The following is a 25,409-nucleotide window of genomic DNA, read 5'->3' as shown; positions in this document are numbered from 1 at the left end:
TTGGTTTGCATTCTGGTAGTATACATAACCTCAACAGCCTGACCATAAACAATTGTTAGATGATGTCTTGACAACTGACGCACACATGTTGGACACACAGTAACATTTGCAGCCTTCAAGTACTGTTCTATGCCAGTAACCAGTGGTATTCACCTGCACTCAGTCCTGGGACCACTCCTGTTTGGCATATAGCTTTCTTAGCTACAAGCAAACACAGTAGGGATATGTCTGGCCACATTTGGCAATGCATACTGTGGGCTATAATGCATTCTGCAGATGACACGCACATCCTCCAAAAGGGTATCATACAGACAGATACCTGGTGTCAAACCCATGCTGTAAAGCTATAAGCCAAATAAAGCATAATCATCCACTTTTACAAAACATAGTATCCCCAGAGTACCACATAGGTAGTAGCCCCCAAAATGTTGAACAGGTACCTATGTATACATAGAGCCATGTGTTACGTCATCTCTCCTTTGGTAATCACATTTCCAAAGGGTTTTGGAAATCCCTCTGTGGATCACATAAGCAATAACGGGTCTGCATGCATATCCACAAAGGTTGTTGCACACCTATAATAAATAGCAATCTTTGACAGACTTTGCTGCTTTTGAAAAGGTTTCAAATATACCTCAGGCATAAACCCTCACTCACACTATTCAATAGAAACCGTAATGAGTGTATGTGAAATGGATGACATAGGCCAGGGATCACTGCAGTGGCTAGGCTTGTCACAAGCATACAGATGTGACCTATGGTCTGGAAAGCGGCAGCACACTCTGGCAAAGATAACAGATGTGTTCATGGAGAAAGCAGGGTTCCCACCTATGAAATAATTGAGGTCACATGTATGTATATGTATTTGGCACACAACTACCTGATGTGTAATGCACATACTGTTTTCATTGTGATATGTCATACAGTACTAAAAGCAAAATCCACATCATATTGGCCAACAGTGTCACACACGTGGCACACACACACAGTCACCAAGTGCAGGATTCAAATCCCTACCTAACTACTTTATGATACTAGAGCAGTATGCATTAACACAGCGCACTATACACATTTCTAGGAGCTTTTTTTTCCACAGGTATATTTGTAGGATGGTGACATCATCAGACTTGACAAAGATGAGTATACCACTTTTAAGGTGTTTCAGTAGTCTTCAAAAAGGTTGCTCTTCTCTAAGAAGACACACACATTCTTATACAGTTGGCAAGTGCAAGATTCAAACCCCTACCTCATTACTATATGATATTAGAGCAGTACACATTAACACAACACACTATACACATTACTGAAAGCACTTCTTTCCACAGGTATATTTGTAGGATAGTGACATCATCAGACTTGACAAAGTTGAGTATACCACTTTTAAGGTGTTTCACTAGTCTTCAAAAAGGTTGCTCTTCTCCAAGGAAACATACATACTCATACAGATGGCAAATACAAAATTCAAACCCCTACCTAACTACTTTATGTTACTAGAGTAGTACGCATTAACACAACATGCTATACACATTACTGAAAGTTTTCCTTTCCACAGGTATATTTGTAGGATAGTGACATCATCAGACTTGACAAAAATGAGTATACCACTTTCAAGGTATTTCAGTAGTCTTCAGAAAGGTTGCTTTTCTCCAAGAAGATACAAACACACAGTTGGCAAGTGCAAGATTCAAACCCCTATCTAACTACTATATGATACTAGAGCAGTAGCATTAACATGACACGCTATACACATTACTGGGAGCTCTTCTTTCCACAGGTAGATTTGTAGGATGGTGACATCATCAGACTTGACAAAGATAAGTATACGACTTTCAGGGTGTTTTAGTAGCTCCTCTTTAAGGAGACACACATACAGTTGTCAAGTGCAGGATTCAAACCCTACCTAACTACTTTATGACACTAGAGAAGTATGCATTAACACAGTGCTCCACGCACATTATTGGGTGATCATCTTTCCACAGGCATATTTGTAGGATGGTGACATCATCAGACAAGACAAAGTGGGTTACATTAGGTGACATTAGGTGGGCTACATAGAAGGAATTTCTAAACACTTTGGCAATGTGATCATCAAAGGAGAGTTTACTATCTACCTGGGTCCCCAGGGCCATAATTACATTCTCCGTACATACTGGATTACCACCTATGTGATAATTTGTGTGCACTTTGTTTTATCCAAAGGGGATGACTATGCATTTTTTGGCATTCTGCTTGAGGGCATTGTTTTGACACCAGGTGTCTGTCTCTGTAAGACCCTTCTGGAGGATGTCTGTGTCAGCCGTAGAGTCGATTATGAACCACAGTTAGCAGTCATCTGCAAACTTGTTCAGCCATACTCCTCCCATGCTTGCCTGTACCTCTGAGCAGTATCTACTAAACAGGTGGGATCCCAGGACCAAGACCTGTGGGATGCCATTTGTGACTGGTTTAGAGTCGGACATGGCGCCTGCAACTCTGAACATGTGTGTTTGATCTGTGAGCCAGTTGGTCACCCATCCTGCGACATAGGTGTTAATGTTCAAGCTGGTAAGCTTGTCCATGATGCCAGAGTAGGGAATGGTGTCAAAGGCCTTAGTGAGGTCCAGGTGGGCTGTGAGGACTACTTTCACCTCCAACTGTGTCCTTGGTAACTGTTTCAAAGAAGTCAACTAGGTTTAGGAGGCAGGATCTGCCTTTAACAAAGCCAAGTTGGGTAGAGTCCAGTGTCTGGAGGTTCCCAATGTCTCTGTTTATGGGTACCATGATAATTTGCTCCATAGCTTTGCAGACCAGGCTAAGTAGGCCTATAGGGCAATAGTTTCCAGGTTCTGTTGTGGCACCGCCTTTGTGGAGCTGGATGACTGTTGCTGTATGCCATTCTTTGGGTACATAGCCTGTGGTAAGGTTGTGTCTGGACAGTGAATGTAGGTGAGGGTGTACTTCCTTTTGGGGCTGGTGTAAGACACAGCTTGGGACACCATCCAGTCCCACTGATGTTGTGTTCTTAGCTTTGAAGAGGGCTGTTTTTACCTGCATGTCCATGAAGTCTGGGGCTCTGCATTCTTCTGGGAAGGACACAGACCCTTTTGGGGGGTGATGGGGGGGAGTTTGCACTGATCTTGTCCGCCAGGATGTGGGCAATGTCAGTTGGTTCAGTGCATTTTTTGCCATTTTGTAGTAGCTGACAGCATATTTGAGAGTTGCCACCTAAATGTTTGGTATCGCTAACAAAGGCTTTGTGATTGTTATTCTTGCATTCCTTGGCAATTTGTCTTTAGAGACCGGCCTTGGATTATTTTATGAGTGATCATTGTTTCTTCCTAATAATGATCAGTGATGCCTTTCCTTTTGTGAAGTTTGCTCTATCATGTGTTCGTTTCCTCCTTCTGTTGTATAGCTTATTTATGGGCAACGGCCACCAGATTGGTTTCTTATATTTGGAGGAGTGCGTCTTGGTTTTATTTGGGATGTCTCGATCCATGCATCCCTGTAGATGCTCATAGAATGCACTTGTAAATGATTCTGCAGATTGTATAGCATTATCCTATAGCAAGGGGGCTTTGGAACTTTCCACTTTGGTCTTGAGAAGTGTGCAGTTTGCTTTTGAAAATTTCTTCACAGTGATTTCCTTGACTGGGGGTGGGGGGTGGGATGTGGATGTCCAATGTGATTACTTTATGATCTGATATTACCAGCGAGGAGTTTATCTCTGTTGTGGAACACTGGTACCCCATGTTGGTGATGATCAGGTCCAGTATGTTGTCTCCTCTAGTGGGCGTGGTGGCCAGCTGTTCCAGGGCGTTTGAGTTTTTAAACTCTAGGAAGCATTGGGCAAAGGACGTTGTACACGAGTAATTCTCCCAGTCAGTGTTTGGGTAGTTGTAATCTCCTCATATAATGGTGTTTGGTAGGACCTTTATATTTTCCACTGTTTTCGGGAATACTGAGTGAGGTTCCTGAGACAAGGTAGGTGATCTGTAGCAGGCTACAATTTGATAAGCAGCTTTGCCCAATGCTAGTTGCACTTGCATGGTCTCCAAGGCCTCATGCTGTGCCACTAACCTGAAGGTGTGGGTATCCATAAGGTAAATGGATACACCCCTTCCTTTTGTATTTCACTCTGGGTTTTAGGGCCGAAGATCAGAGGGATTGTGAGTGTTTTACATGGAGCATGTCCAACAGCTCTGTGTTTGACATAGCTTTGTATGTTAGGCAGAGATCACCTCTGAGTAGGTGATATGTAAGAGAGTACAGCTGGAGCATTTTGAGACTGTCTGTGCATGGCATGTATTTCAGGCTGCTAATGCTCTTTGTGAGGTATTTCTGCAGGCTTTCCAGTTATTGTAGATGTCTTTTGAGGTACATAGCAAAAGGGGCGTCGTACTCTATTATGGATCTAGTGAGTGATGACTAGAGGGTAACAATGTCCTCTTCTATTCTGCATGAGACACCTTTTGTGATGAGGTGTGCCACATAGAAGGATTTCCTGACTACTGTGGGGATGTGATTATCACAGGTGTGTCCACTGTCCACCTGTGACCCAAGGTCTCTTATCACACTTTCAGTGTTAAGTATACTAACGCCTATGTTGTAGTTCATGGCTACAGACTTTTTACCAAAGGGAATGACAATGCACTTTTTGGCATTAAGCTTGAGGCCATGGCTTTGACATCAGGCATCTGTCTCAGTGAGGCCCTTTTGTAGGATGTCCATATCTTTAGGAGTTTCAATTATGGCTCCTAGTTTGCAGTCATCTGGAAATTTCATTAGCCACAGACCTTCCATGTTAAAGTTTACTTCAGGGAAGTAGAGACCAAACAGGACAGGACCCAGGACTGAACCCTGTGGTACTGCACTTGTCACTGGTCCAAAGTCGTACTTGGAGTCTGCTACTTTCACAGTGTGTGTTCTGTCAGTGAGCCAGTTGGCAACCCATCTTGTGACATAGCAATTTATACCTAGTTTAGTGGGTTTATCTATAATTCCAGAGTGGGGGATGGTGTTGAAAGCTGTGGCAAGATCTATATAGGCTGTGTGAACCACCTTACCCTTGTCTACGGTTCTGGTGACTGCTTCAATGACGTCTATCAGGTTTAGGAGACATGATCTGCCTTTTACAAACCCAACACGGTTGTGGTCCAGAGTTTGGAGATTACCAATGTCTTTTTTTATAAGTTATATGATGATACATTCCATGGCCTTGCAGAGTAGGCTCATCAGGCTAATGGGGCGCTAGTTCCTGGGGTCTGTGGTGGCTCCCCACTTGTGTAGTGGGATAACCGTCGCTGTGCGCCATTCAGCAGGCACAAAGCCTTAGGTGAGGCTATGACTGAACATGGTAAGTAGGTGTGGTGCCTGTTCGTTCTGTAGTTTGTGTATAACACAGCCTGGGATGTTATCTGGTCCCATGGATGCTGTGTTCCTGGCTTTGGAGAGTGTTTTTTACCTGTGCAGCCGTGATGACAGCAACTTTGCAGTCTTCCATTATAGAGATGTGCTCTTTCATGGGTGAGAGGGGGGTAAAGTTAGCATTCATCCTATCTGCCAGGATGTTGGCAATATCAGTTGGGTCTGTATATTTAGTGCAATTGTGCTGTAACTCAGAGCAGATCTGAGTGTTGCCATTGAGATTCTTGACATAGCTATAGAATGCTTTGTGGTTGTCTTTAGAATCAGTGTTGATTTTGTTTTCATAACTAGCTTTGGAGGATTTTATCAGGGATCACAGCTTCTTACTGATGTTGACCATGAAGCTTCTCCCCTCATGGGATTTTTCCCTCTTTTGCAACAGTTTCTTCCTTCTGTTGTGCAGTTTGTTTACGGCAGGGGAACACCAGATTGGTTTCCTTTTCTTGGAGGATAGCGATTTGGTTCTGTTTGGGATAGCATGATGCATGCAGTCATGTAACTGCTTATAAAGTGCAATTGTGAAGGATTCAGTAGTCATAACTGTATTGTCCATCTGCATGGGTGTCCTGCAGTTCAGCACTTCTGTCTTAAGAAGCGTGAAGTTGGCTTTGGAGACATTTTTTAACATGGTTTCCTTAATGGGGGTGGGGGTCCAGAATGTGGATATGTAGGGTAATTAGCTTATGGTCAGATGGGACCAATGAGGAGCTGACTTCAGGTGTGGAACACCGGTCACGCAGGACAAACCAAACCCTGTAACCAACACAAATAACCACAAAGTGAGCTAAATGCTACTCATTGCCAGAAGTCTCAGCCTCCAGATGCACACACTTGAGGCACTTCTCATTATGGAGAATATTGATATCTGTGCAGTAACAGAAACCTAGTTCAAGGCTCCAGACAGCACACCAGCAATACCAGGATACTACTCATTCCATACCTTCCAGCATCAGAACCTGAATCATAGCACATAGGGTGAGGATGTATCCATATTCATCAAGGATACCTACACCTCTCTCTACATTCTCCCTACAGGATATGTACCCATAGAATGTTGCACAGCAACATTCTTCACACTCCACAGGGGTGGGTCCACAAAACCCCTTGGCATTCATGCTCTATGAGCCTGACGAGTGTGTTCTGCAAGGCAATGGAGCCAATCATAATGGAAGTCAACAATACAGAGATTGAGAACCTTCACACAGTTGAGCACTCCCAGTTTGGCTTCGTCAAATGCAGACCACGCCTCCTTAACTGGGAGGATTTCTTTGACAGTTACCCAGGCTACAGATGATTGAAATGAGCTCAACACAGCCTACCTATACCTCGCTAAGGCCTTTGACACCATTCCCCAGTCAGGTATCATAGATGAACTCACCAACCTGGCCATGAATCCATACATCACAAGATGGATTGCAAACTGGCTCACAGATAGATCCCACACATTAAGAGTTGCTGGCTACATGTCAGACTCTACACCGGTAATGACTGGTGTCCACCAGGGGTCAGTACTGGGGTCCCTACTGTTTGGTATAGACTTCTCAAATGTACATACCAACACAGGAGGGTTGTGGTTGACTAAGTTTGCTGGGAACTGTAAAGTGTTTGCCATAATAGATTCCACAGAAGACAGACATATTCTCCAGAAGGGACTCTATGAGACAGAGGTGTGGTGTCAGAATTATGGCCTCAATCTCACTGTGGAGGAATGCATATTGATCCTCTTTGTTGAAAACAAAATACCCACAAACTACCATATAGGTCTTACCCCCTTAAAAATTACAAGGTGATCAGGGATCTGGGGACACAAGTAGATAGTCATCTTTCCTTTGACAACCATGTTGCCAAAGTGATTGGGAGATCCTATGTGGCCCACCTAATCAACAAAGGGTTTGCATCAGGATCCAAAGAGGTAATGTTGGCACTCTACTCTTACATCATCAGACCCATCATTGAGTACAGTGCACCATTTTGGATGTACTCGACTTAGCATATCCAGCAGCTGTAGAGACCACATAGGTACCTCACCAAGAAGATTACTGGCCTCAGACAGTTGTGTTATGCAACACAACTGGTAAAACTACATCTGTTCTTCGTTGCGTACCGCCTACTCAGAGGCACACTCTGCCTAACATACAGAGCCATGTCCAACACATAACTGTTGAACATGCTCCATCTACAGATAACAACATTGAGTTGCCCTGCCCATTCCAGGGATATGAACCTCATCAGAATGATGACTACAACATGCTGGTGGGATAGAGTACCATCCCAGACACTTGCCTTACTGTGGAACAGAGTCCCACTGTACATCAGACAGAACCCCTCGCTGACACTCTTCAGTTGGAATCGTGAATGGGAAACAGACAGTTCATGCCAGGCATCACATCAGCAGCCCCACTAGAAAGGGGCTTAGGGTACTAACTATTAGAACTAGGCCTTGGGAGACTACCCAATGGTGTGGTGAAAGCTGTACAACTTGCGTAGGCTGATATATGCCTTCGTGGAGATAGTCTACTACATACCTATGAACCTATGTGACAGGTACATGTCTACAGATAGTAGATGTGTACTTCATTGTACAGTCATGTTGTACAGCAGGCACATGGACCACATACACTGTAATGCTTACAGATACTGCTGGCTGTTATGTACAGTGGGAGAGATGTGCACCTCATGTCTTTCATGCCATTGGGATGTGTGCTGGGTGGGACAGTCCTGGATGGCTCCTTGTCATGGTCACCCTCTTACACACATCTCTGCCCATCCATCTTTGGCTTATTATACTGTGTTCCCCCTACATATATATATAGGTACATAGGTAGGTAATAGGCTATCTGCCTGAAGGCATATATTAGTATGGCCAGAGTGTGCAGCTATCACCACCCTTGGAGTTAGTTCCCTAGGCCTCTGTGTAGTAGAGCTGATGAAGTGACAGTTCAGTTTCACATACACTCATCAAGGCTCCTCTGGAAGAGTGTCTGTGAGGGTCTCAACCTAATGTCAGTTGGGAGCCTGTTCCAAAGCAAGGGAAGTCTATGAGTTAGTACTGTATCCCTCCAACATGTTCTATTTAATATTGTGATGATGATATCCCTAGAACATGTAGTACAGTGAGCTTGGGTTTACTTCAGATAGCACATGTACATCAGTTCTGCATTGGACATGGACCTGTCTGTTGGGCAGAGATCTCCTGAGTAGACAGTATGCAACAGAGTACAGATTGAGTTAAATCCAGTCTTGTTGCATGGGGCAACTGTTTGAGGCCAGTAATCCTCTTGTTGAGGTACTTCAGTGGTCTTTCCAGCTGCTGAGGGTGCCTAGTCAGATTCATTGCAAGTGTGTTGTGGTACTCTCTGACGGGTCTGATGACTGATGAGTAGAGGGAACCTTATTTGACCTACATGCAAAGACCTTGGCAGTTTGTGGGAACACATAGCATGATTTTCTAACCACTTTGTGAATGTGTTTCTGGAAGTAGAGATGACTATCCACATGTGTCCATAGATCCCTTATTATCACCTCCATATTTAGGGTGTTGGCACCTATGTGGTATTTGTATGACTGTAGCTCGAGGCCATAATTTTGACACCACATATGTCTGACTGAGACCCTTCTTAAGGATGTCTCTGTTGTCCCAAACATCGATTATGACAACTTTTTTGCAGTCATCCACAAACTTTGCTAAACATAGCCCTCGTGTGTTTGACTGTATTTCTGAAAAGTGTACACCGGACAGGAGGGGTCCCAGGACTGAAACATGGGGGACAACAGTTGTTACCAGCTTGAACAGGAGACCACAATTGTTGCCTTGTGGGATCTATTTGTGCCCCAGTTGGCAATCCATCAGATGACATACATATTTATGCACTGGTTGTTGATTTTGTGGATACGACATGTGTCTGGGATGTTGGAAAAGAGCTTTTCAAGGTCTATGTGGGACGTGTGTAGCTCATTTCATTGATGTATGTCCTGGGTGACTGCCTTGAAAACAGTCTAGCAGGTTTGGGAACCACGATCTGCCCCTGACCAAACCTAAATTGGTAGGGTTGGGTGTTTGTAGGCTCACAATAGCTCTGTTTATGAGTTCCATCATGATGGACACCATGGCCTTGCAGATCAGGCTTAATAGGCTTATAAGACAATAGTTCCCATGGTCTGTTGTGCACCAACACTTGTGGAGTGTGCCAAACGTTGCTGTAACACATTCAAGAGTTTCATATCCTGTACAGAGGGTGAGTCTCAACAGACTGTTCAGGTGCAGGGTCTGTTTGTTTTGGAGTTCACATATGACACAGCTAGGGAAACCATGTCATCTAATAGACGCCGTGTTTTTAGGTTTGGAAACTGCTGTTTAACCATTGTATATGTGATTTCTGGGTTTTCACAATCTCCAGGTATGATAATGGGCCCTTTTGTCAGTGAGAGGGGGGTAAATATGTATGAACCTGTCTGACAAGATGTTGGCAATGTCAGTCATGTACATGTATTCATTTACAGTTTGCACTGACTCAGAACGTATGAGTTTACATTGATATTTATGACATAGTGAAAGAAAGCTTCATGGTTCTCTATGGACTATTTGACAATATATTTGCCAGAACATGGATTGGATAATGTTAGGAGTGCTCATTGTTTACTGATGATACTGATCGGAGATTTATTGATCTTCTTTGAATTTTCACTTTCTTTGAACAACTTAAGTACTTGTAGTACATAGTTTGATTATGACATGAGTCCAATATATTATATGGGTCTGTTTTCATATAACTGTGTGCGCAAGGCAGGATTGGTGAATAGTGACAAGTTTCTGGGGTGAGAACTGCAACTGCCAGATATGTGTGGCCCACTGCTGTACTCAGACATGGCCTAAGTGTGTGAGCATGCCCAGTATGACCTTTCAGTATGTTGTTGACTGACATTTGCTTTGTTTATTTGTGTGTGAGCATGCCCAGTATGACCTTTCAGTATGTTGCTGACTGAAATTTGCTAAATTTGTTTAAGTGTGTGAGCATGCTCAGTATGGACATATATACTATATGTGTGTGAAAAATCAAGTTGTTTTTTACTTCAGGGCTCACCTTTGTGTTGTACATTGACAGGAAGCATGCTGTGTCTGCAGGGCTTCCATGAGTCACTTTGCATAGACTTATCAACATTTCTACATACAGAGGGGACAGCTATTATTTGTACATTTCTACCAGGGGGGCACACCTGATTGTTACTGTGGGTGTACATAGGATGAGGGGTTCACCTGTCACTTATACACATTTGCTAGGCCTGAACTGCTATGTCAGGTACTCCATTTCAGTCTGTACTGTTGCCTATCATACTGGCTTGAGGCATACTACTGTACTACAGATCTTAGCTTCTAATTTCACGTATATTTGTTTGTGACATCATAGCCTACCCAACCCACATCACACTGCCTGGCCTGCTGTTATCTGTCTGCATAGGCCTGGGGGGAAGTTACTCATATGCCTCTTCACAGGATATGATACAGCATTTGTTTGTGTTTGTGTTAATATACAATTGTCCTGCTGTGTCTGTGCCAGTGAAATGCTGTCATGGCTTAGTGGTTCAATACTGTGACTATAGTGCACAGTATCCTGAGTTCAAGCCCTGTCACTGCTTTTTATTTTCCTGCTGGGCAGACCTGACTGGTTAAGGAACAGTAAAGCAGGTGTGAGCATGTTTACCCAACGTTGCTCGACTTTGCCTGACTTTGCCCAACATTGCCCAACATTGCCCAACGTTGCCCAATGTTGCCCAACGTTGCGCTAGTTTCTGAGGTGCGCAGCTCCATGCAATTCTGCTTAAATATGCTAAATAGTGGTAAAATATGCTTAGCACTGATTTATATTGCTTAAAATAGGGCAATCATGCCTCAGGTGGTGCTGCAGGGCTGCCTATGTCAGATGCACATAGTACACTCCCTATACATGTTTGAAAACAGGTAGTGTCAAGTTAGGCATCCCTTTTATTGTATGTGCGAGTCAGAGAGAGGTGTCATTTCCAGGGTTCCTACTGAGTCAGTGTATGTGCTATGTGTTGCCTCTTTGCCAATGCATACTGGGCACGCCTCCTTCTGCCTACTGGGGCAGGCTCAGGTTGTTCCTCCTTTGAGTCACGATGTGCCTGTGCAGGCCTTGGCAATGGTGGGGGGCTGTTTGGCCCTGCCCCATGCTGTTCCTGCTGCAGCTGTTTTCGCAGGATCATATTGTGTAGCATGGCACGTACCATGACAATTTGGGTACATGTAGTTGGTGAGTACTGCAAGGCTCCACCAGATGTGTCCAGGCACCAGAACCATGACTTGAGCATCCCAAACACATGCTCAATAATGTTTCTTGTTTGTGCGTGTGCCTCATTATGGAGCTCTTGTTCGGGTGTGTGTGCATTTCTGATGGGTGTCATCAGCCACAGCTCCAGTTCGTATCCAGCATCCCCCACTAGGTGACCGTCAAGGATGTCCCCATTGGCAAATCTCTGGTACAGCTGCGTCAGATGCCAGATGTGGGAATTGTGATAGCTTCCAGGGCAGCCAGCACACACATTTATTATTATGCCCTGGGCATCGCACATGACCTGGCAGTTGATGGAGGGGAAGCTCTTGCGGTTGATGTAGACCCTACCCCACTCTCCGGGGTGGTGCTTTGATGTGTATGTGCATGCAGTCTATTGCACCCACTACCTCAGGGTGTTCTGCTATTTGGTGGAAAAGATGCATATTGCTGACCAATGCCTCACTATAATTGGGGAAATATACGTGCTCACCGACATGTGCTGACATGTCATCCAGGAGCTGGTGCAGTACCCTGGATGCTGATGCCTGTGAAACCCCCATCATATCACCAGTTGGTCTCTGGAAGGTACCTGTAGCTAGTATTCGTAGGCCAACACATACCTTGGTATCCACTGGGATGGCTTCCCCTCTGTTGGTTCTGTGTGTGAGGCATGGCCGGCACAGCTCAACAATTTGCTGCAAGAGGTCTCTGTCCACTCTATAGTGCTCCACTATCTCCAGCTCATGTAGCCCCTGGTAGGTTACCCTGGGTCTGTACACTCTTCTCCGTCTCCTCACTGTGGGTTGCTCAGCAGCATTCACAACATCACCACCCTCAGCATCTTGCACATGTTGGTTTATGATAGCAATAGCAGCCCCTAACATTTTGTCTGACTTAAGCTTTTTAAGTTTTCACACTTTGTATACTGCAGTGTTGCAGAGTTCTTGGGAAAAAATAGGGTAGACTGCTGTTTGCAGAGTTTAAAGTGCTGGGCTGGGCTGGGCTAGTCTACTGCCTGTGTAATTGGCCGATTCTGGTATATTTCACCTGGCAGCTCTGCTAGTTCTCCTTGGTTAACTTCCTACTACTTCTTTTCCTTCCTTTTCCCTTTCTGTTTCCACAAGGGGCAGCGCCGTGCAAACAAGCTCGCATGCGTGCACACAAGTGCACACGCGCGCACACGGTGTAAGCATGTTTGCAAGAAATTTCAGATATATCCATGGCGTACACCTTTGGTTTTGTGTTTTCAGCTAGGACAACTGTAGACACGCCTCTTGCAATAAAAACAAGGTGAAAAGCACTCAGATGTCACCAATAAGTCCAAAAAAGAAAAAATCCTAAGCTACTCAGGGCAAACACCAGCCACTGTGCGCCAATCAGCTTACAGTCATTCAGGCATACCCCCTCATGATGTCATCTATCTTCTACTCTACTACTCCTACACTTACACTCTGGGGACATGGCTCACATACCGGGGAAAATTGGGATTCACTATCCTTATCCTCATTTGCACAGGATTGCCTACTAATGCTTGGTTACATCTCTCACACTGAGCTTCCACCCCTTAGCAACCACTACTCAGTGGCCATGTTGTTTTCAGCCTGCCATTCACCTGCATGGCAGAACAAGCTTTTTAGTGAAAATTCCCATTTTTGGCTATTTTTCAATTGTTTTCATTTTATTTAAAACGCAGCACGTTTGCACGGTGCTGCGCTACGCTTAAACATCGGCAATCGGGGAAAAAAACTGGATTTTAAGGATTAACAACATTTGCAAATGCCAATGACCTTATATTTGGCCATTGGCATACTTCCTCAACTAGATGCGTCCTTTATTTGGAGCTGTCATAGCTCTGTTTAGCTATTTGCAGAACGGTACTCCGTTACCAATGGAGTACATTTCTACAAATAACACTACTCTTCCACGGACAGATTAGTGTTTCCTGGATTGCAAATTTACCTCATTTGCATAGCTTTCAGCAGCAAATGAGGTAATTTGCATACCATAACACTGTCCGTGCAAGAGTAGCTTTAGAAGCTCTCATGCACGCCCCTGCTGGCTATTGCTGGATCGCTTAGCAGACATATTGGCTGTCTGCCGTCTTACACTATTCTTAGACTCCATGAAAGCCTTCATAAATCCGGCCCATAGTCTTTAAATTTGAATTATGTATTTAAAGACATTATTAGTAACAGCACCAAATATGCTAAACATTCATGTTACAACCCTAATTTATTGCACACTAGTAAAGTTTTTTGAATCAGATTGTGAAAGTGAAATAAGGAATGCTGTGGGGGAGGGAGCAAAGAAAAGAAAAATGTATCACAATTTGTCTAAGGAAGAAAAGAAAGCTCTGAAAGAAATACAGGAGAATGGTAACATAAGAGTAATGAAGAGTGACAAAGGGAGTACCTTAGTTTTAATGAACCAAGAGGAATATGTCACCTGTATAGAAAAATGCTAGGTAACAGTTTAGAATACAAACTAACAGACATGGTGGAAGTAGCTAAGAGCTACAGGTGTGTTTACTTTTTCTAGTTTGAGAGTTTAATGAACAGCAGCTGACAGAAAGACCCTTATGATTTTTGTCATATAGACAACCCAAAACTAGGTTCCTTCTTTGGAATTCCAAAAACACATAATAGTAAAACTTGTACCACATTTAGACCCATTGTTTCTGCTCCAAATTATATCACAGAGGGTATTTCCTTATTCAGAGACTCCAAGTTAAATTCCATTGTACATAAAATGAACTCACACTCATGGGACTTTCTAAACAGTATCAGGGAACTCATTTTAGTGTCAGCATTTGCTTCCACCACACAAGTGATGTTTAGTCTAGATGTTTCTCTTTTCACCTGTATTCCCCACTTTGAAGGAATGGAATATGTTAGAGAATATTTAAATACATTTTCCACATTCAACAATAATGAAAGTAATTTTTACTGCAAATTAATAGATGTTCTACTAACCAACTATTTTTTGTATTTAATAAGAAAATATATAATCAAATTCAGGGGGTAGCTATGGGGTCCCCTGCAGCACCATCCTTTGCAAACATTGATGGGTCATTGGGAGTGTACTATGTTAGAACCATTAGTTATAGAATACCAGATCACATGTTTTATGATATTTATTGATTATCTGTTTTTGTCATGATGGGGGATGGACAAAAAGTACAAAGTTTTGTTCACACCCTCAATTTCAGATCTGGATGTTTAACGTTTGTCCTGGGGGATGTTGGGCTAAAAGTCCATTTTTTGGATGTGATTCTAGAATGGGATGCTAAGCTTCACAAGTTAGTCAGTAGGATTTTCAGGAAAGAAACTTTCATCAACAGTTACTTGCATTACACCAGTATGCACCCTCGGTATATGAAGAACAACATTCCAAAAGGACAGTTCATAACAGCTAGTCGAATGACAAGTGAAATGGGTGACTGAAGGAAATAGAATTTATTAGTACCATTTTTGTTGAAAGAGGGCACAGCAAGACCCTGTTGAAAGAGCAGGCTGAATATGTTACACAGAATAGGAACAGTCTCTTTCCAGTTATCCTTGAGTATCGGTTCTCTAATGCTAACACAAAACAGAACCAGGATAGGAACACATCTGATGTTGGTAACTACTTTGTTTGGACATGACAGTAGATAGTGGTATCATCAGAAACATTATTTCTGACAACTGGAAAATTTTAGAGGGAAACAAAGATTTACAATCTATTGTGGGGACTCAACCAAGGTTTGTATATAACAATCAAAACAATTTAAAAAAACTTTTAGAAAGAGATAAATAAATGTGTATATTGTCCCAATACCACACAGAAAAAATGGGGCATGTATAAGTGTAGGAATTGTAATATATGTAGATACACCTCTGAAGATCCCTTAGTTAATCTAGAACATCTGCCTTATACTTTGAAAGTTCCAGGGTATTTTAACTGCAAGAATAAAGGAGTTGTATACATTGGTATGTGTTCATACTATAGTGCATTCTACACTGGTATGACTACAAGAGCCCTATGTACCAGAACAAAAGAACATTATTACAATATAAGGAAACAAGACAAGACTAATGATTTTTATAAGCATACTATCACCTTCTTACATATAAAATTTTTTTGTTTTCTACATCGTGTGGATTTCACTCTGTATTCCTGCATTTTCTAGATTTGTTTTTTTGGTCTTCTGTGGTTTTCCAGGAGTAATTCTGCCTTTTTTGGAGTTCTGCATATACACTAACATTGGAGGTAGATTTGGACACTCAAACCCCTGAGAGAGTTGTGAGGACAACATTAATATGTTGTGATGCCAATTAGACCAGATTACATGTGTCCAGTGGACACGTGTGTGAAATGGACAGCTATGTATGGGGCAATATTTATTTTTGGGAACAGATCGTCCTTTTTTTTCAGGTGAGAGTGGGATGTTGGGGAGGGGTAGTAGGTATATTTTGGGAGGTAGGTTGGGTAGGTTAACAGACATGACAAACAAGATGCATACATTGGCAGAATGACACATGTGGGGGTAAACACCTTGATGGGGAGGGGTGTTGGGAAATCAGAAGCCCATGAGCACCCTAGTGGAAACAGTGGGACTGAGATCCCCACCCATGGGCAGTGACCACTGCACCTTCACAGCCCCGAATGTGGCTGTGCTGGGGGCTGAGTCAGAGAGCCAGGCTAACCCTCTAGTCATGACATGTGGCCCTCGAGCTGGCATAGAAGATCTCCAAGCTGCTGATCTAGCTCTCTACTCACCACAACCCAGACCTGGCAATGGGTGACAGCTTCCTGTCTGCTCCCGCTCCCGGGGGGGGTGATCCCCATCCCCTAAGGCAGTTCCACCCGAAGGTGGTGCAGGACCAATGGACCCCAGACGTGCTGGTGCCTGGTGCCACGTCCAGATGAGGTGGGACAGGTGGGACCACTGGGACTCGCTTTCCCATACGTGCTATGGTGTTTATGGTGTATCAACATATGGGGGTTAGTAATAAACAACACATTCCAGGGTTAGGTATAACAGCATGCATAGATATTCCCATTACCCCAGACACCAGATATGGAACAGTTGCATAGTAAACGGAACACATGCATATATGGGACCACAGTGGTAATAACAACAGCATGCAGGTACATTGATGGCACCATGCCATCAACGTTGGAGTATTTCAACATAGCACATGCATGTAAACAGATTTAAATAATTACCAACCAATAGGACATATGTCCCAACAGAACAGTGAAGTCATTACATACCAGTTTAGGTGGGTATTTAGCTATTGTTGGAGATATGGTGGGGAGGAGAGAAAGATGTCAATTAACAACTAGTATATTCCTGTAATTCACATTACTTTCCTAGTCAGTGCTGTTATCTGTACCTTACAAGTATTACTACACTACCCTATTGCCTTAGTTTGGACAGTGATATGGCTGTCGTCATCTTTATACATGAACCGGTTTTACCTGCAGTATACACCTCTTACCTGGTATACCTGTGGAGGAAATGTGTGTTAACACTAACTGTATCTACACATACTCCCAGATTCCAGGTTGATGTTGTGCACATAGCTGTGCATCTCTTTCTGCACAGACTCTGGCCATGTCTTGACCACATGCAGGTGAACCGGGACATATCTAGACTATTGCCCTCTTCAACCTTTAGTGACTTAACACACTCTTATACCAGCTTTCCTACACAATTATGTTATGTAGCACGGTGTGGGTGACAGTGATCAGTGATACCTTATTATTCAGAACAACTGCAACACTCACAATTCCATACAATACCAGAGTAAACAGTACCAGTACAGTGTATCAAGCTTTTTATTTCTCGGCACAGTGTTCGTATCAGACGTAGCTGTGGGGGCAATGTTTGTTAGCACTACCTGAATTTTGCCACACAAAGTACCAGATTAATCATTTGTATTATGAACATGCATCTCACTCTGTTACTGTACATACTCTGGTCACAGCTTGACAACATGGAGGTGTAGATAGGGCATACTTGGCTTATTACTCTCATAACAGTTTCGGGAGTTGCTAGAGTGACAGGTTTGTTCTCATAGATGTGTGACAATCAGTTGTATTCCCTGTTGGCTGCCTAAACATCTGGAATCATCCCACAGACTTCTCAGGGGGACAGGCAACAGATATGGGCCCATATACTGGACATTCTGGTCTTATCTGTACAGTTGTGGGGTATGATTCTGTATGCAGCTTACTCCCATTCCCAGGATTCAGACCATGGCTGTGTCTACTACAACTAAAACACTGTTCATCACAGTTTTGTGTGCTATATAGATATTGCTGTATATCTCCTATCTGCTTTCTGTCTACATTTCTCCTGTGGTTTTGCATTCTGACCTTGTATTACAACAGTCTTATACAGGATTTCCTAGACAGTTATGTTTTGTAGGACCGTGTGGGTGACAGTGATGAGTAATACCTTATTATTCAGAGCAACTGCATCAGTCAAAATGCCATACAATACCAAAGTAAATAACACCAGTACAGGGTATCATTCATGTATTTCTGGGAACAGTGTTCATATCTGACAGACCTGTGGGAGAAATGTTTGTTAGCACGACCTGAATGTTGCCACACACAGTACCAGATTCCACATTACTATTATGCATATACATCTCACTCTGTTACTGTACACACTCTGGCCACAGCTTGACTACATGGGGGTGTAAATGGGACATATGTGGCTTCTTACTCTCATAAGGTTTTTGGGGAGTTGCTAGTGTGCCAGCTTTGTTCTCATAGATGTGTGTCAGTCAGTTGTATTTCCTGTTTGCTGCCTATACGTCTGGGATCATCCCACTGATTTCCCAGGGGGGCAGGTTGACAGGCAACAGATATGGGCCACTTTACTGGACATTCTGGACATATCTGTACAGTTGTGGGGTATGATTCTGTATGCAGACTACTACCACTGCCAGGATTCGAGCCATGGCTGTGTGTGCTAAACATACAACAGTTCACATCTCACTTGCATGTGCTATTTGGATTTTGTTGTCTGCTTTTTCACTGTTTTCTGTCTATGTGTCTCTCAGTTGTACTAAATGACCTCTGGGGATAACACCAGTCATATACAGACATTCCTACACATTCTATTTATGGTGCACAGTGTGGGTAACAGTGCTTAATACAACAGTATTGTTACGTGGTTGCAAATCTACATTAACATATGATACCAGAGTATACATATGCAGTTCAGCAGTTAGACCTTTATTGTCTATTATTACCTATTATGCTTTTATTTATATACAAACTATATGAGACTCTTCCTACCATATTCTCCAGTGTATGCAGTACTTGTCTTAAACAATACAGGTTTTATACTGGCAATTAATTTACTAATACTTTTAGATTTATTTCCTATGACAGTACATGCAAGAGTATTACTAACCTGCCTCACATTGCAACCTCTCCAGGCAACATCCATAGGCTTCCTGGTTCACGGCCTGCTCAGTTGCAGCTGTGAAGGACATAAGAGGAATATTTAGCCATACCTATCCATGATATACACGAGCTGGCAATTATTACACACATAGTGGAGTGATATACACAGCTGGCACAGCCCCTGCTGTTCTAGCCTCTTAGATCCACTGCAACAAGAGGGCCTCCTTATGCTGATTCAGGTCAGCATAATGATGCCTGACCTGCTCACCAGTTCTGGGTATGTCAGTGGCATTGGTGAGGTCACGGGTGAGACGGTCCCAGGCTTCTGCTTTATATTGGGAAGCCTGGTACTGGCCCTGCAGCAGTCTCTGCTCATGGTCTTTGACCAGGAGTCCTGCCATGACTCTGGACTCCTGGATTCCCCAGCGATGCACCCAGAAGCATGCACCCTCTCCCCTTCCTGACATGGTGCCTTCAAGGGGAAGCTACAACCAGTTATGAGATGTATTCCCACCTGTTGGGTTTAAGTAGGGCCGATTTCCCACACATTGCCGTGATTGGACAGTTTTGAAAAGGCTAAACTATGGGCAAACCTGCTTACCTAAGGTTAGCAGTGTTTAAATGGGTATACCACTGGGCAAATTGAGTTAGCTGGCCTACACATTGCTTATACCTACTAAGCTGGCCTGTGCAAGGCTTAGCATTGCTTACAATAGACTCTGCATTATATTTTCTTTTTGGCATTGATTTATTATTCATTGCATCTTATATATATGTCTGGTATCCATGATTCATGTGTACGTTCACTGTATGGGATCCTTGTGTTTTACTGGGGACTTCAACACACTATTACAATTACACCTCACATCTGGCTTACTGCTGTACTCCAGTTCACATATTTATGCTATGTAGTGAGCTATAGAACATATACTGTATGCTGATTCCTTTCACAGTTTCAGTTTGATTTTACTATATTGAGGATTTGTTTGGTGATACCTCATTCTTCTGTACTGCTGTGATGGTTTGGTGGTTAACTACTGTGACTATAATGTATAGGGTCTTGGGTTCAAGACCTGCAAGACTGATTATTTTGTTGCTGGGCATAACAAAGCCCGTTAGATACAGAGTGATTAAGGCACTTTTGAGCAGTTGTAAGCAGGTTTGCGTAAGTTTGCACTAGGGTAAGCACTGCTAACCTCTGGTTAATGATGCTTACAGACAGTTAGCTTCAATATTGCTTAACCTGCGTGCACATTGCTTACCCCCACACAAACGGGCTTAAACTCACTTACTAGTGCTTAAATATGCTTATTACTGCTTATTGGTGCTTCCACTTGCTTACTAGTGCTTACTCTCACTTACAACTGCACCGATTTAAACAGTAATATCTAATGGTTCTTGGGAAGGAAGGGGATTTGGAAGCTGTATGGGGTTATCATTCATTACACATTTTGCCTTCCATTTGAATTCATGATTCCTGTATACATATACTCTATGGGGCACATGTGATTATCTGTGGACTTTGCAACATTATGACACTGACACCTCACATCTGCATTTAATGCAGTACTCCAGTTCACAAATATGTGTTATTTAGTAGGTTAAGCAACTAAAATATTGGTCATAACGTGATTTGACATGGAAAATGGAATGTGCTGCAGTGGGTTTCAAACCGGGAATGCCTGCTCGTGAGCAAATGCTCTGCCTACTACACTATTGCTATACTGCTTCATTTGTGTATATCTTCCTTGTTATCCTCTTCAGCAATTTAAGCTGCATTAACCGTTGCTAAGTGATGGGCAAACCCGCGCACCTATGGTTAGCTTTAATTGGATTCATAATAAAAAAAAAAAGTTTGTTTATTTGGTTTGTATTTACTATTGCTGTTGTACATATGGGGGAATGTTGCTGGGGGTATGCGGACACCTATGAGTGGTCTCGCTCATTCCTTTGGCCTTTTTGCTTTTCTTCATTGTGGGGAGGGTGTGTATATTCTGAAAGCTCTGCTCTCAGACATGCCCCCTGCACTCATACGCTCTGTGAAGATTAGGAGCTCAGGCAGTGCGCCTTCATTAAAATGCATGGCGCGCTGCTGTCCTGCTCCTAAATGGCTGCGTGCATGCAGGACTAAGCTAGTCCTGCATGGAAGATTAGTAAATCTGAGGGATTGTATTTTTAGTACAAAATGCTTAATAAAAAGACAAAAAAAAAAGAAAACCTAACACAAAAGTAATTTCAAGTTATAGAACAAATTAGCATGGCCAGATTCTATTAACATTTTGATGCACACCTTAAAAAGTAAAAATATGTCCTACAGAACTAATATAAAATGATACATTTCAGTATTGCTTATCTTCAACTGTCTGTGATGAAATGTAAAGATTAATGAGAACTTATACAGCATTTATGATTGCGCTGTCATTATATCTACCACATTTTTAACCATATGGCTTCCTAAATGTTCTGTGTCTAACTTGCTTGTCTTGCTGAAAATTAATACATTTATTTTTTATCTTTTAGGATCCACTTCTTGTTTTAAATGTCCTGAAGATCACTGGTCTAATGAGAGGCATGATGCATGCATTCTAAAAACAATTGAATTCCTGAGTTACAATGATCCCTTAGGGACATCTTTGGCTGCTGCAGCTATTTCCCTCACATTTATCTCTCTGTCTTTCTTGCTTATATTTATTAAATATCGAAATACTCCTATTGTAAAGGCAAACAACAGAGAACTTAGCTATTTTCTGCTTGCTTCTCTTCAGCTCTGCTTTCTCTGCTCACTTATGTTCATTGGCCATCCTGTAAATATAACGTGCATTCTACGGCAAACAGTTTTTGGTTCAATTTTCTCAATGAGTGTATCATTAGTTTTGTCGAAAACAGTAACTGTTGTCATAGCCTTTAAGGCAACACATCCAAGCAGTGTACTACACAAATGGTTTGGATCAAACACATCAACAGTGATTGTATTTTTCTGTACGCTAGGACAAATCATAATATGTGCAGTCTGGTTAGCAAATGCTCCTCCTTTTGTGGAGACTAACACGTGGTCTTTAACCAACATCATTATTATTGAATGCAATGAGGGGAACAGAATGTATTTTTACTTAATACTAGGATACATGGGATCCTTGGCAAGTGTTTGCTTTGTACTTGCATTTCTTGCAAGGAAATTGCCAGATACTTTTAATGAAGCAAAATATATAACTTTTAGTATGCTGATCTTTGTTAGTGTATGGTTATCTTTCATTCCAGCATACCTGAGTACTCAAGGTAAAAATATGGTTGCAGTTGAGATTTTTGCTATTTTGTCATCAAGCCTTGGCTTACTTATTTGCATATTCTTAAGCAAATGTTATATAATTTTATTAAAACCTGAAATGAATACCAGAAAGCACATAAGGGGGAAGTGAAGCACTTTCATACCAAATAAAATAAAGCAGTGACCTGATGGACTCTATTATGTTCTACTTTGACTTCTATATTTTAAAAATACTAAACAATTAGGTATATGCTGAATGCACATAATAATATGTGGCTGCTGTTTCCAAAAAAAGCAGATGTTTTCCAACTAACAAGTTATTTCAGAGTTACTAAATAAATGCAACTTGATGAAACTGTTCGCTCACTTATTATCTGGGTATCTTGCATCATTTTATTATGTTAATCCTGGAGTAAGTAAAGTTATACAGATTCAGATTAAAAGTTTGAAAGCTGCTAGACAATTAATATTGTTTGAGAACAAAAGAAATAAATAAAGCTTTTAAGGTATGAAATAGAAATGAATAAAAATAGATTCTGGAATGAAGAAGAATTATAAAGCCAGTAATCAGTGAATGAAACAGACCACGAATATACCAAATTCTGAATAACCTGAGAGAGCTGTCTGAGGATTGCTGAAAGTAACACTTTGTTCAAAACCAGCCTATTCTGAGACATTTTTCTTCACAATGCAATGATGAACTGATCTCAGAATTGTTTTTGTTAGTGCATAACTTTCCGTCATTCAAGCATACCTGCTTACTCAAGGTAAAAATATCATTACAGTAGTGATTTTTGCTATGTTGTCATCAAGCCTTGGAATATTTATTTGTATATTCTGGAGCAAATGTTATATAATTTTATTAGCTAGATATTGGTATATCTGTTCATTACTGTTTCATGTTGTATGTATAGCTAATGTTTGGAATTTCTCTGTAAACAAATGTAAATAAATAATAAAATAAATAATTAAAACCTTACACACATCCACATCCTCTCTCTTGTGTGTGTGTGTGTGTGTGTGTGTGTGTGTGTGTGTGTGTGTGTGTGTGTGTGTGTGTGTGTGTGTGTGTGTGTCTGCCTTTTGGAATATTCAAATGTATTCCACAATTTCACTGAGTGATTTTGAGTTGAAAAGACATCATTACAAATCACTTTCAGTGAAATACAAACAAACCTTTCACTGCGGGAGAAAAGCCCCCTGCACCTCCCCATATAAGTGAGACAACCAGCCCTAACTTATATGTACTAACTCTACAGTTGCGTAGCAGTGGGGAAAGGACAAAATCAATAAGTACTGAACATGGTTTTCAGTTATTCTAGCTCACACAATTGGCATGTGCAGAAATTACATTTGGGCACACAAATTCCATCTTGACAAATTGTCCTATAAACACAAAAATTACCCTTTTCTCAAGAAGTTTTCAAAAACAAATATTTTAAAGTATCTCGTATTATTTGGGTATAAAACATTTTTAAAGAAATAACCACCAAAGTGGGAGAAATCTTGTACTATTAACTTTAGTGAGTTGAAAATACAATCAGGAGTGGCTTTTTGTGCAGTCTTTATGCCTGCTTACTATTATATGGTGAGGGTCTTTTGGGATTTCGTACACTGGGTCCTCAGTAACCAGTGTATGATACAATTTAACATACTTAAATATTGATATTAGTTAGAAGTTAAGACAGCTAAGAGACTCAAAGGATTATGATGAGGTAGCCAAACAGGTATATTCAAATACTTATTACTCATAATAAAACAGTAAATGCCTTGATTTGTATTTTAGACCAGGTCTGGAATTGTTTCCCAGTTGTACTCCACCTTATAAACAAACTCACAAGCAAACACACACACACACACACACACACACACACACACACACACACACACACACACACACACACACACACACACATTCACAGTCATACATGCACACACACACAAATACATGCATTCACACATAGACATAGACATACATAAGCACGTGCACTCACACATACACACATGCATGCATTGATTGAATGCTCATTTGTGTCAATCACATTAGGCTGAATTCAAGTTTCATATGCCATTGATTGAGTGTTTTGACTGAAAAGGTGGTGGTTGTGAAAATATGTAAGATCACATTACAGCAGTTAGTAACAGCCGTGGTGGTGCAGCGGTAATGTTGCCGCCTCACAGCAAGAGGTTCTCCCATTCGATTCTCAGCTGGAGCTCCTTCTGTGTGGAGTCTGCATGTCCTCCCCACTGTTGAGTGGTGTTCGTAAGACATGCGTGAATGGGCATGCCTTTGTTGAAGGTTGGGCATCGGGCTGGCACCTCAGCACCCTAAAAACTGACTGCCAATCATTAGCGGACTGGAGTTCCGCTGTGGCGACCCCTAACCGGGAAAAGCCGAAAGAAAAACAACAACAACCTTACAGAGTTTAGTGTGGATGTGTGAGTGTTCACAGGTTATGATTAGAGTAAAGGTCTGGTAAGGGGATAGATTAAGGATTCTGTCTGCTTGGTGTTGTGTGTTCTGTGTCTTTTTGTCTAGTGTGGTAGTACTGGTAGTGATATGGAAAGGGCATTTAGTAATCCAATGTGTAGAGCTGGGAGTTCGGAGCAGTGGTAGTAATAAAGTTAGGGTTAGTACACATCAATTAGGTGGTGCAGTGGACAAAGAATTTACAATTGCTAATATTTACATATAACACATTTTACCTTTAAACATGCTTTAATACTGTATAGATATACATTTAATGACTGCCACCCTGTTAGGAATGATGGATCCAGTTGAGTTTTTCTATCATCTGCATAGTTTGTCATCTAACGTTTTCCACCAAATGGGAGTAAAGAAAATACAGTGATAAATTATACAGGCTAAGTGACAAGTGTTGTAGAACCCCTGCAAAAGGGATCTGTCTCTGAATAACCATGGAAGATTAAATGCAGCAGAAATATAAATCTTAGAAAACAGCTTTGTTTATTGAACATAAAGAGCACTTCCTTCTCATGTAAAAGTCTTAGGGCTAACAGCAAGCTCACAGCCATTTGCTTCA

At 41.9% G+C, this 25,409-nt stretch overlaps 1 protein-coding gene across 1 annotated transcript in view; it reads left to right on the top strand.

Moving 5' to 3' along the window:
• The window catches only part of LOC122810678 (vomeronasal type-2 receptor 26-like), a 184,218-nt gene extending 161,702 nt beyond the window's left edge, over nt 1-22,516 (top strand). Inside the window, exon 3 of the mRNA XM_044082248.1 lies at nt 21,621-22,516. Coding sequence (XP_043938183.1) covers nt 21,621-22,516 — 896 coding nt within the window. The remainder of the gene's footprint in view (nt 1-21,620) is intronic.
• The last annotated feature ends 2,893 nt before the right edge of the window (nt 22,517-25,409 follow it).

This window comes from Protopterus annectens, chromosome 9.part0 (genome assembly GCF_019279795.1).
Source record: "Protopterus annectens isolate FY-2018-M chromosome 9.part0, PAN1.0, whole genome shotgun sequence".
Taxonomy (NCBI): Eukaryota; Metazoa; Chordata; order Ceratodontiformes; family Protopteridae; genus Protopterus; species Protopterus annectens.
The sequence above is the reverse complement of the archived record's forward strand: the minus strand, read 5'-3'. Positions and strand labels throughout refer to the sequence as shown.